This window comes from Triticum dicoccoides, chromosome 7B, assembly GCF_002162155.2.
Source record: "Triticum dicoccoides isolate Atlit2015 ecotype Zavitan chromosome 7B, WEW_v2.0, whole genome shotgun sequence".
Taxonomy (NCBI): Eukaryota; Viridiplantae; Streptophyta; class Magnoliopsida; order Poales; family Poaceae; genus Triticum; species Triticum dicoccoides.
In genome coordinates, this window is record NC_041393.1 from 45923403 (window position 1) to 45938979 (window position 15577).

General features: G+C 42.6%; 1 protein-coding gene across 1 annotated transcript; it reads right to left on the reverse strand.

The window, feature by feature from the left end:
- Positions 1 to 12958: 12958 nt before the first annotated feature.
- LOC119341730 (serine carboxypeptidase-like) lies at positions 12959 to 15528 on the reverse strand. The gene is made up of 6 exons (XM_037613589.1): positions 15134 to 15528; positions 14954 to 15039; positions 14503 to 14591; positions 14167 to 14425; positions 13497 to 13631; positions 12959 to 13295 (listed from the first exon to the last, which is right to left on the reverse strand). The coding sequence occupies exons 1-6, from the start codon at positions 15499 to 15501 to the stop codon at positions 13144 to 13146; spliced, it is 1089 nt and encodes a 362-aa protein (XP_037469486.1). The 5' UTR covers positions 15502 to 15528; the 3' UTR covers positions 12959 to 13143.
- Between the last annotated feature and the right edge of the window lie 49 nt (positions 15529 to 15577).

Here is a 15577-nt window from a genome sequence, read left to right on the forward strand (position 1 = left end):
TTTTGGAAACAATGCTTATAGAGGAAACTTTAATGCTAGACCGTTCCCTAGTAATTCCTCTAATAATTATGGAAATTACTCCAATAATTCTTATGGTAATTTTAATAATATGCCCTCCGATTTTGAGAATAGTGTGAAAGAATTTATGATTTCTCAAAAGAATTTTAATGCCTTGCTTGAAGAAAAATTGCTCAAAGTTGATGATTTGGCTAGGAACGTTGATAGACTTTCGCTTGATGTTGATTATCTTAAACTTAGATCTTCTCCTACTAAGCATGATATCAATGAGTCTCTCAAAGTAATGAGAATTTCCATTGACGAGTGCAAGGAAAGAACCGCTAGATTGCGTGCTAAGAAAGATAGCTTTATAAAAGCGTGTACTTCTAGTTTCCATGAAAATAATGATGAGGATCTTAAAGTTATTGATGTGTCTCCTATTAGATCTATGTTTTGCAATACGAATCTTGATGATAATGGGACTGATGATGAGTCAACTTTACCTAGAAGGCGTCCCAAAAATTTGGAGTTTTTAGATCTTGATGCTAAATTTGATAAAAGTGGGATTGGAGAGGTCATGACTTTAAATAGTATTGAACCCACTATCCCGGATTTCAAGGAATTTGATTATGATAATTGTTCTTTAAAAGGTTGTATTTCCTTGTTGCAATCCGTTGTTAATTCTCCTCATGCTTATAGTCAAAATAAAGCTTTTACCAAACATATCGTTGATGCCTTGTTACAATCTTATGATGAAAAACGTAATTTGGAAGTTTCTAAACCATAAGGAAGTTGGAATACAGTAGGTTTAACACCAAAATAAATAAAGAATTAGTTCATTACAGTACCTTATGTGGTGGTTTTGTTTTCTTTCACTAACGGAGCTTATAAGATTTCATGTTGAGTTTTGTGTTGTGAAGTTTTCATGTTTTGGGTAAAGCTTTTATGGACTATGGAATAAGGAGTGGCAAGAGCCTAAGATTGGGGATGCCCAAGGCACCCCAAGATATTCAAGTATAGCCAAAAGCCTAAGCTTGGGGATGCCTCGGGAAGGCATCCCCTCTTTCGTCTTCGTTCATTGGTAACTTTACTTGGAGCTAATTTTTATTTGCCACATGATATGTGTTTTGCTTGGAGCGTCGTGTATTATATTAGTCTTTGCTTTTTAGTTTACCACAATCATCCTTTATGTACACACCTTTTGGGAGAAGCCTACTTGATTAGAACTTGCTAAAATACTCTATGTGCTTCACTTATATCTTTTGAGCTTGATAGTTTTTGCTTTAGTGCTTCACTTATATCTTTTAGAGCACGGCGGTGGCTTGATTTTATAGAAATTGCTAGTCTCTCATGCTTCACTTATATTATTTTGACAGTCTTTTAGAACAGCATGGTATTTTCTTTGGTTACAAATTATGTCCAAGAATGATGAGCATCCAAGTTGGGTATAATAAAAACTATCATAGAAATTGAATTGGATGCTATGATCAATTTGTTGCTTGATAATTGTTTTGAGATATAAAGGTTGTAATGTTAGGTCATGCTAGTGGATAATGATGAAATTGAGAAATACTATTGTTGAAGTTGGCAAGTCCCGTAGCATGCACGTATGGTAAAAGTTGTGTGACAAATTTGTTACATGAGGTGCTCTTTTGATTGTGTTCCTTATGAGTGGCAGTCGGGGATGAGCGATGGTCTTTTCCTACCAATCTATCCCTCTTGGGGCATGTGTAGTAGTACTTTGCTTCGAGGTCTAAGTAGACTTTTGCAATAAGTATATGAGTTCTTTATGACTAATGTGAGTCCATGGATATACTCACACTCATCCTTCCACTTTTCTAGCTTTTCTTACTACCGCGCAACTTTCACCGGTATTGAGCCCATTATTTACCTTCCTCAAAACAGCCACCATACCTACCTATTATGGCATTTCCATAGCCATTCCGAGATATATTGTCGTGCAACTTTCCACCGTTCCGTTTATTATGACACGTTTCATCATTGTCATATTGCTCTTGGCATGATCTTGTAGTTGACATCATATTTGTGGCAAGGCCACCTTCATAATTTTCATACATGTCGCTCTTGATTCATTGCATATCCCAGTACACCGCCGGAGGCATTCATATAGAGTCATATCTTGTTCTAGCTTTGAGTTGTAATTCTTGAGTTGTAAATCCATAAAAGTGTGATGATCTTCATTATTAGAGCATTGTCTCAGTGAGGAAAGGATGATGAAGACTATGATTCCCCCACAAGTCGGGATGAGACTTCGGACTTTACAAAAAGAAAAAAGAAAAAGGCCAAAAAGAAAAAAAATAGGCCGAAGAAAGAAAAAAAACGGGAAAAAGAAAAAAGAAAAGGAAAGGAAAAAAAAGAAAAAAATGAGAGAACAAGAGAGAAGGGACAATGCTACTATATCTTTTCCACACTTGTGCTTCAAAGTAGCACCATGATCTTCATGATAGAGAGTCTCATATGTTGTCACTTTCATGTACTAGTGGGAATTTTTCATTATAGAACTTGGCTTTTATATTCCAATGATGGGCTTCCTCAAAATGCCCTAGGTCTTCGTGAGCAAGCAAGTTGGATGCACACCCACTTAGTTTCTTTTGTTGAGCTTTCATATATTTATAGCTCTAGTGCATCCGTTGCATGGAAATCCCTACTCACTCACATTGATATCTATTGATGGGCATCTCCATAGCCCGTTGATATGCCTAGTTGATGTGAGATTATCTTCTCCCTTTTTGTCCTTACAACCACCACCATTTACCACCATAGTGCTATGTCCATGGCTTGCGCTCATGTATTGCATAAGAGTTGAAAAAGCTGAAGCGCGTTAAAAAGTATGAAACAATTGCTCGGCTCGTCATCGGCGTTGTACATGATGGGAGTATTTTGTGTAATGAAAATGAAGCATGGCCTACCTATATGATTTTGTAGGGATAAGCTTTCTTTGGCTATGTTATTTTGATAGGACATGATTATTTGTTAGTATGCTTTGAAGTATTATTATTGTTATGTTTTATAAACTTTTATCTTGAATCATTTGGATCTTAACATTCATGCCACATTAAAGAAAATTACATTAAGAATTATGCTAGGTAGCATTCCACATCAAAAATTCTCTTTTTATCACTTACCTACTCGAGGACGAGCAGGAATTAAGCTTGGGGATGCTTGATACGTCTCCAATGTATCTATAATTTTTGATTGTTCCATGCTATTATATTACCCGTTTTGGATGTTTATGGGCTTTATTTTACACATTTATATCATTTTTGGGACTAACCTACTAACCGGAGGCCCAGCCCGTATTGCTGTTTTTTTTGCCTATTTCAGTATTTTGAAGAAAAGGAATATCAAACGGAATGAAACCTTTGGAGGCGTGATTTTTGGAACGAACGTGATCTAGAGGACTTGGAGTGCAAGTCAAGAAGCAGCAGAGGCGGCCACGAGATAGGAGTGCGCCCCCCCTGTAGGGCGCGCCCCCTGTCTCGTGGGCCCCTCGGGCAGCCACCGACGTACTTCTTCCTCCTATATAAGCCTGCGTACCCCGAAAACATCCAGGGAGCAACCGTAACACAATTTCCACCATCGTAACCTTCTGTATCCGCGAGATCCCATCTTGGAGCCTTCGCCGGCCACGTTCTGCTGGAGGGGGAATCGACCATGGAGGACCTCTACATCAACACCATAGCCCTTCCGATGAGTTGTGAGTAGTTTACCACAAACTTACGGGTCCATAATTATTAGCTAGATGGCTTCTTCTTTCTTTTTGGATCTCAATACAATGTTCTCCCCCTCTATTGTGGAGATCTATTCGATGTAATCGCTTTTTGCGGAGTGTTTGTCGAGATCCGATGAATTGTGGGTTTATGATCAAGTTTATCTATGAATAATATTTAAATCTTCTCTGAATTATTTTATGTATGATTGAGTTACCTTTGCAAGTCTCTTCGAATTATCAGTTTTGTTTGGCCTATTAGATTGATTTTTCTTGCCATCGGAGAAGTGCTTAGCTTTGGGTTCAATCTTGCGGTGTCCTTACCCAGTGACAGAAAGGGTTGCAAGGCATGTATTGTGTTGTTGCCATCGAGGATAAAAAGATGGGGTTTATATCATATTGCATGAGTTTATCCCTCTACATCATGTCATCTTTCTTAAGGCGTTACTCTATTCGTATGAACTTAATACTCTAGATGCAGGCAGGAGTCGGTCGATGTGTGGAGTAATAGTAGTAGATGCAGGCATGAGTCGATCTACTTGTTGTGGATGTGATGCCTATATACATGATCATGCCTAGATAATATCATAATTATTCACTTTTCTATCAATTGCTCGACAGTAATTTGTTCACCCACCATAATACTTATGCTCTCTCGAGAGAAGCCTCTAGTGAAACCTATGGCCCTCGGGTCTATCTCTTATCATATTTGCTTCCAATCTACTTTTATTCGCATCTTTACTTTTTGCATCTATATTATAAAATACCAAAAATATATTTATCTTATCATACTATCTCTATCAGATCTCACTTTCGGATGTGGCCGTGAAGGGGTTGACAACCCCTTTATTGCGTTGGTTGCGAGTTCTTGGTTTGTTTGTATAGGTGCGTGGGACTTTTGAGGAGCCTCCTACTGGATTGATACCTTGGTTCTCAAAAACTGAGGGAAATACTTACACTACTATTGCTGCATCACCCTTTCCTCTTCAAGGAAAACCAATGCAACCTCAAGACGTAGCAGTGCCACAAAGGAGGTTCTGCAATCACCGGTGCATTTTATCTTTTATTCGATCTCACGGGGCTGCCGGTGCTCGATACCGAGCAGATATGGCGGGTCTCCATCGACGGCGCCATCGTCGGTCACATCATCCACGACATCTCTCCCCCATGTCGTTGCTTCCTCGGCGGCGACTTCCACAATGGCACTAGCTGCAGCTGCTCCGGCTCTCGCTCGTGCTGCGGCTCTGTTCTTGCTGTCGGTCGCGCTGCTGCACTGCTCCTGCTTTCGTTCGTGCTGCTGCTCTGCTCTTGCTCTCACTTGCGCTACTGCTGCTGCTGCTGCATGACCTCCGGCAGCTACAGGAGTTGCTGCTTTAGCACTCGCGCGCGGTGCTACTGCACAACTTGCTCTCTGCTAGTGTGTTCCCTGCTCGAGCGTCTGCTTATTTAGATCACTGCTTCTCTGCTACTAGTGCTCGAACGCCCTAAACATCTATTGCAATGCTCTGTTACTAGTTCAATCAGTTTTGACAGTAAAATTCAGTTTCGACTGTGAAGTTCATTTTCTTCAGTTAAGTTCAGAGTGAGCAGTACTTACAACATCTGTTGGAGCGGCCGTGGCACGGCTGATGCGATTTACATCTAGCACTTTTTGGTGATATATTTTACATCATCTATTGCAGATGATATTAGGGTCCCACTTCAGATTAATGTTGCATGTCTTGTCATGCTTCAGCCTTGTCGCCGTACACCTTAGCGGAGCTGCTCCAACGACCGAACCATCCATCACAGCGGAGCAGGACCCTCGGCGCCATTTCGAGAGGCCTCGGATCTTCTTCCCCGCCTCCGACAGTCACACCAGCATCATCACCATCCTCCACGTCCAACCAATGATGCTGAGGTCGACAAGGCTATGCCAAATAGGTTGTACACTCTTCGCATCACTTTGTTTCTCCATTCCTCTCTTCTTCCAATTCATGTGAGCCAAACACCCAGGTTAACTGAAATCCTATGTTTCCAAATGCTCTATTTTGCACGTGCATTCCTATCCTATTCCTGTGTTTTTCCTGTTCCTGCGTTTATAGAATCCTCCAATTCTAAGGAGCCCTGACAGATTTACTTCATTTTCAGATAGGCGTCAAAGAAAACTCTCTGTGTTATGTCCTGCTCCTGCCGTGCTGTCATCGACCCCACCTGAGGTGCACCATCGATAGAAGCGTTCACTGCAGCAGAGATCCCCCCTGTAGACTTTCTTTCGCCGCCTCAGATCATCTTCCCCGTTGCCTGCAGCCACGCCAACTGCATTCCCATCATTGACTGAGCAGATGAACCTGAGGACTACACAGTTCCGGAAGAGAGGTCACAGTCTTTCGTGTTTGCTTACGTTATACATCGGTTATTATTACCTGCTACTTTATCGTTCAATCTTGAGTTTTGAATTGCCCATGGGTCTCATACCGAGCGAGGAACGAATAGTATCTGTCTACTATCTGGTTCATCTGGGGTCTTCTATGTGGTTCATGTTGGGTGGGCAACAAACAATAGATGATCCATTGTCTATCTTTTTAAACTGAAGCTATAATCTACCTGCTATCATTAGTTTTGGATCCATCCACTCGTTTGCTACCATCAGTCTTAATTTTTGCATGCACCCCTTAGGCCTAACAAAACCTAACTATGTCTTTTATTATGCATGTCAGATATTGTACACAATCGTACTGAACATGTAGAGAAAAAGAGAAGACCGTTGCATGCGAATATAATGTCATGCAGACACCACTCCATGGTGGGCGAAGTGCCCCCCTCCTACATTTCCAGATTGTATTCTAGAGGAAGATAATTGTTCAGATGGAGATTCAGAAGGAGCCGACCATGCATGTTTACCACCTGAGGTGTTTGATCTAACCTGGCATGCTGATGTTGGTCATATCATGCATATGGCGCGCTGCATTGTTTACATTATACATCTTATATGTCATCAGCTTAGTTTAGATTTTCTTTGTGTGAATGCCACCTGTTTGGTTTCTATATCATACTCCCACCATTCCTAATGTTTCTTCTTTTTATATTTCAACAAGTGACTACATACGGAACAAAATGAGTGAATCTACACTAAAATATGTCTATATACATCCGTATGTGGTAGTCCATTTGAAATCTCTAAAAAGACAAATATTTAGGAACGAAGGGAGTATATGGGAATTACGCAATGCCATTTTCTTTAGCCAGGCATCATATACGTGAATCATGCAATGCCATCCTGTTTAGCCAGTCATCGTATATGTGAATTGTATCGTGCCATATTTTTTTCCATAATTTATTCCATTTGTCAACAATGTTTATACATTCATCTACTCTTCCTGTGCATCAGCCATTTGAGTCGGTCATGGGAAAATCTGGTGTGAAAAGAAGGTCTTCTGAGCAGTCAGTGCTACATGTCGATGCAAATTTCTTGCTGGTTACAGATACCTCCTCAGAGGAGGATTCAGAGAGAGATGACCAGTCGTATCCCCCCCCCCCCGAGGTGCATGCTCTAACTTGGCTGGGTTATATTGCTCACATCATGCATATGGTGTCTTGCATTGCCATGCCATCTGCTTAGATTAGACATGCTTTGTGCGAATGCCTCATGTTTGCTTTCTATATCAGATATGTGAATTACGCAATGCCATGTTTTTCAGTCAGTTATCATATATGTGAATTATGCACCGCCATGGAGCCAGGCATCATATATGTGAATTATCTCATGCCATATTTTTTTTCATTACGTATTCCATTTGTCGACAATCTGTGTATATTGAACTACTCTTCATGTGTAGTAGCCATTTGAGCCGGTTATGGAAAAATCTGGAGTGAAAACAAGGTCTTCAGAGCAGGCAATGGTACCTGTTGAAGCATATATCTCGATGGTTACAGGGAGCTCCTCAGAGGAGGATTCAGAGACAGATGAGCAGTCCAATATCCCACCTAAGGTGTATGCTCTAAGTTGCAATGTTTATATTTCTCATATGATGCATATGGTGTCTTGCATTGCTTAGTTTAGACACCATATGCACAATATTGAATTCTGTCTGCTTAGTTTAGAGAACATACATGCGAGTGCCAGCTACTTAGTATATGAATCAATTATGTCAATTATATCATGCCATCCTATATACTTAGACAACATGTATGTGAATTATTTCATCCCAACCTATTTTAGAAAGACATCATATAGTTTTGTCATGTCATCCTATTTAGGTACTCATCATATGTTGAATTATGCCATTATATCCTGTTAAGTTATCCATCATATATCTGAAATTGTGTCATGCTATCCTGTTTAGTTAGGCATCATGTATGTGAAATTATGTCATGCTGTCTTGTTTGGTTAGACAACATATATGTGAATTACCACATCTCTCTATCATACAATGTCTGTACGTTCAATTTCTTTTCTTGTTTATCAGCCATTTGAATTGGAGGGGGTGATGGCAGTATCTAAGGGAGCAAAAACCCGTTCTTCACAAAAGACAGTGCTACACGTCGATGCAGATAGAACCATGGTTGTACTGGACCACAAACTAGCCCCACCACACATAATCGAGACTCTTCTAGATTGCACACTTACACCGTTGGGCAGAGAACCAGCTACAACCCATCTAACCTGTAGGACCTTGAAGTATGTCTAGAGGGGGGTGATTAGACTACTTGACCAATTAAAAACTTAACCTTTTCCCAATTTTAGAGTTTGGCAGATTTTAGCAATCTTTGGACAAGTCAAGCAATCGTCACACAAATCAAGCAAGCATGCAAAGAGTATATAGGCAATGGAAATTAAAGCATGCAACTTGCAATAAAGTAAAGGGAAGGGTTTGGAAGATTCAAACGCAGTTGGAGACACGGATGTTTTTGTCGTGGTTCCGATAGGTGGTGCTATCGTACATCCACGTTGATGGAGACTTCAACCCACGAAGGGTAACGGTTGCGCGAGTCCACGGAGGGCTCCACCCACAAAGGGTCCATGAAGAAGCAACCTTGTCTATCCCACCATGGCCGTCGCCCACAAAGGACTTGCCTCACTAGCGGTAGATCTTCACGAAGTAGGCGATCTCCTTGCCCTTACAAACTCCTTGGTTCAATTCCACAATCTTGTCGGAGGGTCCCAAGTGACACCTAGCCGATCTAGGAGACACCACTCTCCAAGAAGTAACAAATGGTGCATTGATGATGAACTCCTTGCTCTTGTGCTTCAAATAATAGTCTCCCCAACACTCAACTCTCTCATAGGATTTGGATCTGGTGGAAAGAAGATTTGAGTGGAAAGCAACTTGGGAAGGCTAGAGATCAAGATTCATATGGTAGGAATGGAATATCTTGGCTTCAACACATGAATAGGTGGTTCTCTCTCAGAAATGGTAAGTTGGAAGTGTAGGTTTGTTCTGATGGCTCTCACCACGAATGAAGAGGAGGTGGAGGGGTATATATAGCCTCCACACAAAATCTAACCGTTACACACAATTTACCAATCTCGGTGGGACCGAATCAACAAACTCGGTCAGACCGATTTAGTAAACCTAGTGACCGTTAGGGTTTTCGGTGGGACCGACATGCAACTCGGTAGGACCGATATGGTTAGGGTTAGGGCATAATGTAATCTCGGTGAGACCGATTACACAAACTCGGTGAGACCGATTTTGGTAATTAGCTAACCAAAGAGTTGGTCAGGTAAACTCGGTGGGACCGATTTTCTCTTTTCGGTGAGACCGAAATGTTACAAAAGGTAAACAAAGAGTTTACATTGCAATCTCGATGGGACCGATCGCTCACTTCGGTTAGACCGAAACGTTACGAAGGGAAATAGAGAGATTACAATCCCATCTCGGTGAGACTGAGATCCCTATCGGTAAGACCGATTTTCCTAGGGTTTGTGGCAGTGGCTATGACATATGAACTCGGTGGCGCCGGATAGAAAGAATCGGTGTGACCGATTTTGGCTTTAGTTTTAGGTCATATGAGGATGTGAGAAAGTAATTGAGGGTATTTGGAGCATATCACTAAGCACTTGAAGCAAGAGGCTCATTAAGCAACACCTCATCCCTCCTTGATAGTACTGGCTTTTCCTATAGACTCAATGTGATCTTGGATCACTAAAATGTAAAATGAAGAGTCTTGAGCTTTTGAGCTTGAGCCAATCCTTTGTCCTTGATATTTTGAGGGATCCACTTTCATCATCCATGCCATGCCATTCATTGAGCTTTCCTGAAATAATAGTCTTGGAATAGCATTAGCTCAGTGAGCTATATGTTGTTATGAATTACCAAAACCACCTATGAATAGTTGCACTTTCATAACGCGAACCCAGCGGATAGTAAACCACTTATAGTTGACAAAGCACCATGTCCACCATAGAGTACGCCCACACGAGCAGTTTGTAAAGCTACTGCAGTGCCCAAAACACGAAGACCACCACAGCTAACCCAAACTCCACGTTTAAAGCAGAAGAGCAACTGTTCTCAGGTCAGATTCCGTAGCTATGGTCCATACTCCTTTGTTGTTGCATCACTATATTTACTCATACCAACTACTTTCGAATTTGAAGGATCCAATTGAAACTCCAATGGTGCAACAGGTATGTTTTAAACCTATTTCTTTAACTGGATTGCTGTTCTAACTTCTTGCTCTATGTTGATTTCAGCTTAAGTTGTATAAAAAGTTATGTTCTCATGTGATGCACATTACAAGTGCTGCCAATGCTGTGTAGTTTCTCGCACTTATATTCTGTCTATGCTGCTGTGTCTTAAAAATATATGAGTTGAACTGTGTCTCTATCTTGATTAGGGAACATAAACTAGAATGATATGGACAATATAGTGACCATAGTACATAGATATATGTTTGTTTTATGCTATTATCCTGTCCACCTTACTACTGAACCGGTTTACCAAAATGAGTTTCGTATACTACAAGCTCAACCTGTGATGTGTCTGCTTGTTTCTCTTGTAGTATGCAAATAGAATATTGGAGAAGAGCACCCCACTATGCAATGGTAGAGAAAGTAATGCAGATAAGGTTCAAGATAGTGAGACAGCCCTGTTGGTCTCCAAGAAAGGTGATAAAAACGATCTTGTAGACAGTCAGAAAACCCTACAGTCCTGCGTTGATGTAGTGTTCGAGTTACTGGCCAGTACCACTGGCACAAGCTCTTCGAACTCGCTGCCTGAATCACTTCGGCTTCTTCAGTCTCAGCTACAAGCTGAACGGCATTAGTCAGCTGTGCTGCGGCAAGAAGCCGAAGGACTGAGGAAGTCCCTGCAGAATTCAGATGCGTACTTTCTTGTGCAACAGCAAGCGCTTGAGGATTTAAGCGCCAAACAAGAGAAAGTTAATAAGCTTGCTAAGCATGTTGCTAGAATTATGGGTACCTGGGATATTGTTTCTTGAACTCTTCTGAAGTGGTTTCAGTTCTGGACTTGTTTTGCTGCGGCGTTTATATGCTGCTTTGTTCCCTATAATTGCACTGGTGGCGAACTTTGATGCCCAATGGATGTAATATGTGTAATAGTCGTGATAGCCTAGCATAAGTTGCTTTCTTATTTATTTCCTTGTTGTCTTGTAGTCAGTGCAGTTCTTTTTCCGTGGTTTGCTAGTGGCTGCAATAACCTATTTTTTAAAACTAGGCCACAATAACCATGGGCTAATATTTACTGTAGTGACACTTGGCCTCCTACGGGCCGTAGAAACAGTGGGCCTTCTACGGGCCGTAGAAATAGTAGGCCTTCTATGGGACGTAGAAACAATGGGCCTTCTACGGGTCGTATCATCAATGGGCCTTATACGGGCCGTATGATCGATTGGCCAAACATGGGCCAATAACAGGACGCATTATGGCCGTAAACGGGCTAGAGTTGGAATCATCCATTCATGGGCCGACCTTAACGGGCCATTGTTAATAGGCCGTATTTGATGACGTTATGGAAACGGCCCAACGTATTAACGTACCACAAATGGGCCAACTGTAACCACTGGCTGAATTTGGCCCACAAGCAGAAAATGACAGTAACAGGCCGTAAGTAAACGAATGCTGGAAATGAGCCCAAGAATAAATGGCCTCTAAGAAGGCCGAAAGATAACATGGGCTGGAAACGGCCCAACGGAATAATGGGCCGTTAATGGGTATAAAGTGATACACTGTTCATTATGGGCCAGTTTCACCACGGGCCGTTAATGGGTGTAAAGTGATACACTGTTCATTACGGGCCAGTTTCACCACGGGCCGTTAATAGGCCAAGAGTTACATAGGGCCTCATATGGGCAGAAAGACGTCATGGGCCATACATGGGCTAGAAGTGAAAACAGGCTGGAATCATATTGGATGGCCCAAATGATGCTACTAGGCCTAATTCGGATTGGCCGTAACGGGCCTTGGGTTAGCGGGCTGTAAATGGGCTATATGCGAACAGGCCGTTAACAGACTTTCCATGGGCCGGCCCGCCACCTTTTAACCAAGTCAAATGGGCCAGCCCACTACTAGAAAAACCCCTACTAATGGCGCACCTAATTTGGCCATTAATGGCGCATCAGTGGTGCGCCATTACTAGCACGCCATTAGTAATTTTTACTAATGGCGCACCACTGGTGCGCCATTAGTATCTGGTATACTAATGGCGCACCAGTACTAATGGCGCACCACTGGTGCGCCATTAGTATAGGCCAGGGTGCGCCATTAGTATGCCTCCCAGGGGCCATGTATACCCAGGTGCTTTGGCATACTAATGGCGCACTACAATGGGATGCGCCATTAGTGACCGCGGCATACTAATGGCGCACTGTCCAGTGATGCGCCATTAGTATGCTTTGTCATACTAATGGCACACTGTCATGTGATGCGCCATTAGTATGAATATTAGGTTTTTTTTTATTTTTTATTTTCTGTTTTTTGCACAGGTTACATAGTTTTCTGTTTTATACAGGCCCTTACTTCCACTATGACTATCCTTTCATACTAATGTCTTCGAGGTCTTATAAAAGTGAACAGAGGGAGTACCTTTTATTGTTTGACTTTGTTTATCAGGATTCCTGTGTTTTTCAAATTCCTATGAACCAAACACCCAACTTTGCAAAATTTCTGCGTTTTTCTAACCCTCTATTTTACACATGCATTCCTATCAATTTTCTAGTATGTTCTTTTCTAGAATCTTGCGAACCAAAGGAGGCATAAGGGAATGCATAAAGTAGTCCAGATGTCACTCATTGGCGATAATCTTCGTGATACATTCGGCATTCGCATTGCCCCAGCAATCCTCTGAAAGCCTTTTATTACACGCTCATCAACCTCGAGCACCGTACAAGGGAAATAGCGTATGCACGGTCGCCGACGAGCTTCCCATCACCTAAGATCATCCCAAGGCATGTGCGTGCACACCAGATACATTACACTAGTAGCCAGCGCAAGGATGGATTATATGGCGAAGTCGAGCCTCTGAGAGCTCGAGGAGGCGTCTGAAAGGTTTCCTGACATCCACCTCTTGAGCATCTCCAAGGCGGCCTTCAGTTGATCCATGGGTACCATGTGACCAGAATCGTGGACCTGATCATAGTGCCAAAAACATCTCTAGTTAGTTTCACAGTAAAATCCAAACTGATGTAGCGCGGCACAATACGCAGCAGGCATTTGCCCTTATAACACTCTGCTCTACTGTATTGACAGATAATCTCTTGAGTAAAGGCCTGGTTATTGTTTGTTCCAGAACTGACTGTTGGTAAGGGGGTCAGCTTTGCATTTGCGTACCTTCAAAAAAACTCAAAGGGCCGTGGCTTTTTAGAATGTCGGCTTCTTTTCCATCAACCGTGAAGGGTTTCTCCACCGAGGACATGAAGGCTTTCTTTCCAGACCATTCCATAGAGTCTACGCATCTTGAGTTTCCTGCCCAAGTCACCAGTAGATTATATATGTATGTCATCAGGAAAACAAAGCCAGAATCAAGAAAACCAATAGCGGAGCATATTTATTTTGAACCGTATATTGTCCTACTTATTTCATGAACTTGTTATACAGTTTGCCGTTATGTACAACACAGCATGAAAAGCATTGAAGGTAGATTTTATCCTTTTCTGTGATTTGACAAGTATAGATGACCTCTACTAGGTCAATTATGCCTTGCGTTATTCAAATGTGTGACAACATATATTTCTAAACTGTGCTTCCAATACGATTTCCATACTACAGAACCGATCAAGATTCAAGCTATATGAATGCATATTAAAGCCCATTAAAGAAGTATATCTCTTGCACGAATCACAATTGTAAGGAAGCATAGCACAAGTATCACATGACAAAAGTGTGGCAATGTGATTCTAAGAGTGAAGAATCTCAGATGATATGTGGTATGGACAAAACAGAAGCAAATTATAGCATACAATTTTCAAGAGTTTTCTGCTGCAAGTTGTAAGACACTCACCTAGCCAGTTGCATATGAGATCATACTCTCCAGCATAAATCAGCACTTTGATATCGTTCTCAAGGAGTTCAGGGATCCCAACTTCAAGGTTCCTCATCCAATCTAAGAGCATAGCCTGATAGACGGTCGGGCTGCAGGAAACAAACTCTATGTCTCCAACGCCTAGGCTCTGTCTGACAGATTTCAGATTGAGAAACTTCTCCAAGTTATAAAAATCATAGCATAGGCTCCCCACGCATGGCTTCCTGACGTCATAATACTGCAAAGATGAGGTGATCAATCAGAAAACTTCAAAAAATGAGGAAAAACCAAATAAACTTTTGTATTCCACCCTACATTTTTGTTCCCGATTATCAACCTGATGGAACTGAATATTGTATTGCAAACAAAATAGGCAGCAAAGCAAGATACAGTGCCAGAGGTACCTGAAACAAAAGACAAAATCAACTGAGGTATATCAGAGTTGGGCTTATGCCTTTTCTTACTTCCATGAACAAATTGGCACAACAAAGCAATGATGTTAATGAAGACAGTCTCCAAGAGACCAATTGACGAATGGTACAGATTTATTACACACAAGCAAACGATGAGTCCAGGAATAATTACCGCACAGCTTGACAACAAATTCACAAGCAGGAACTATTTTATTAATCTTGGTAAATTCTGACTGTGTGATTAAACCCATATCCAATTCATAATTGGTGTATGCCTTGTACTGTATCGCTGGATCTGTAAGTCCGTTACCAATTCCAAAACCCTGAAAAATTAACAGCAAGGGCTAGCTCACTGCTGCAGCCGGGCCCTCCCGCCAGCCAGATCACCATGGGGTCCTCCTTCTTGTGCTGCCTGGATTCGAAGAAGAAGTAGAAGAGCCTACACGGTGCGCAAAAGTGGCAGATGTCAAAACACGGGAACTGGATCCTCACATGAGACGCGGCATGAGACGGGAGGAGTGAGCTCCGCTCACCTGGCGTCGTGAGTGGTGGGGAGGCGGTAGTACCCGGCGTGGTGCCCGAGGTTGCTCACCGACGTGCCGCCGCCGCCGTCGTCTCCGGCCACCAGAGACGCAAGGCGGATCGGCCTCTCGACGAGGGTTCCGGCCGGGAGAGCATCGCTGCCGCCGATGCCGACGCCGTCGGGGCGGCGGGGGAAGGCGTCGCGAGGGTGGAGGTTGAGGGCGCGGATGAGTTCGGCGCCGGTGGAGCGGGGGGTCTTCGGGGCGAGGGAGCGCGCCGAGGAGGGGAGGCGGAGCAAGGATTCGTGCTCTGGCGCGGCGGCGGCGGCGGCGGCGAGGAGCAGAAGCAACAGGGTGCGAGACTGACCTGTGGGTCCCATGGCTACCAGTGGTGGTGCGGTGCGGTGACCTGAACTGACGGAAATGTGGGAGTGATACTGCTACTAGATCCTTTTG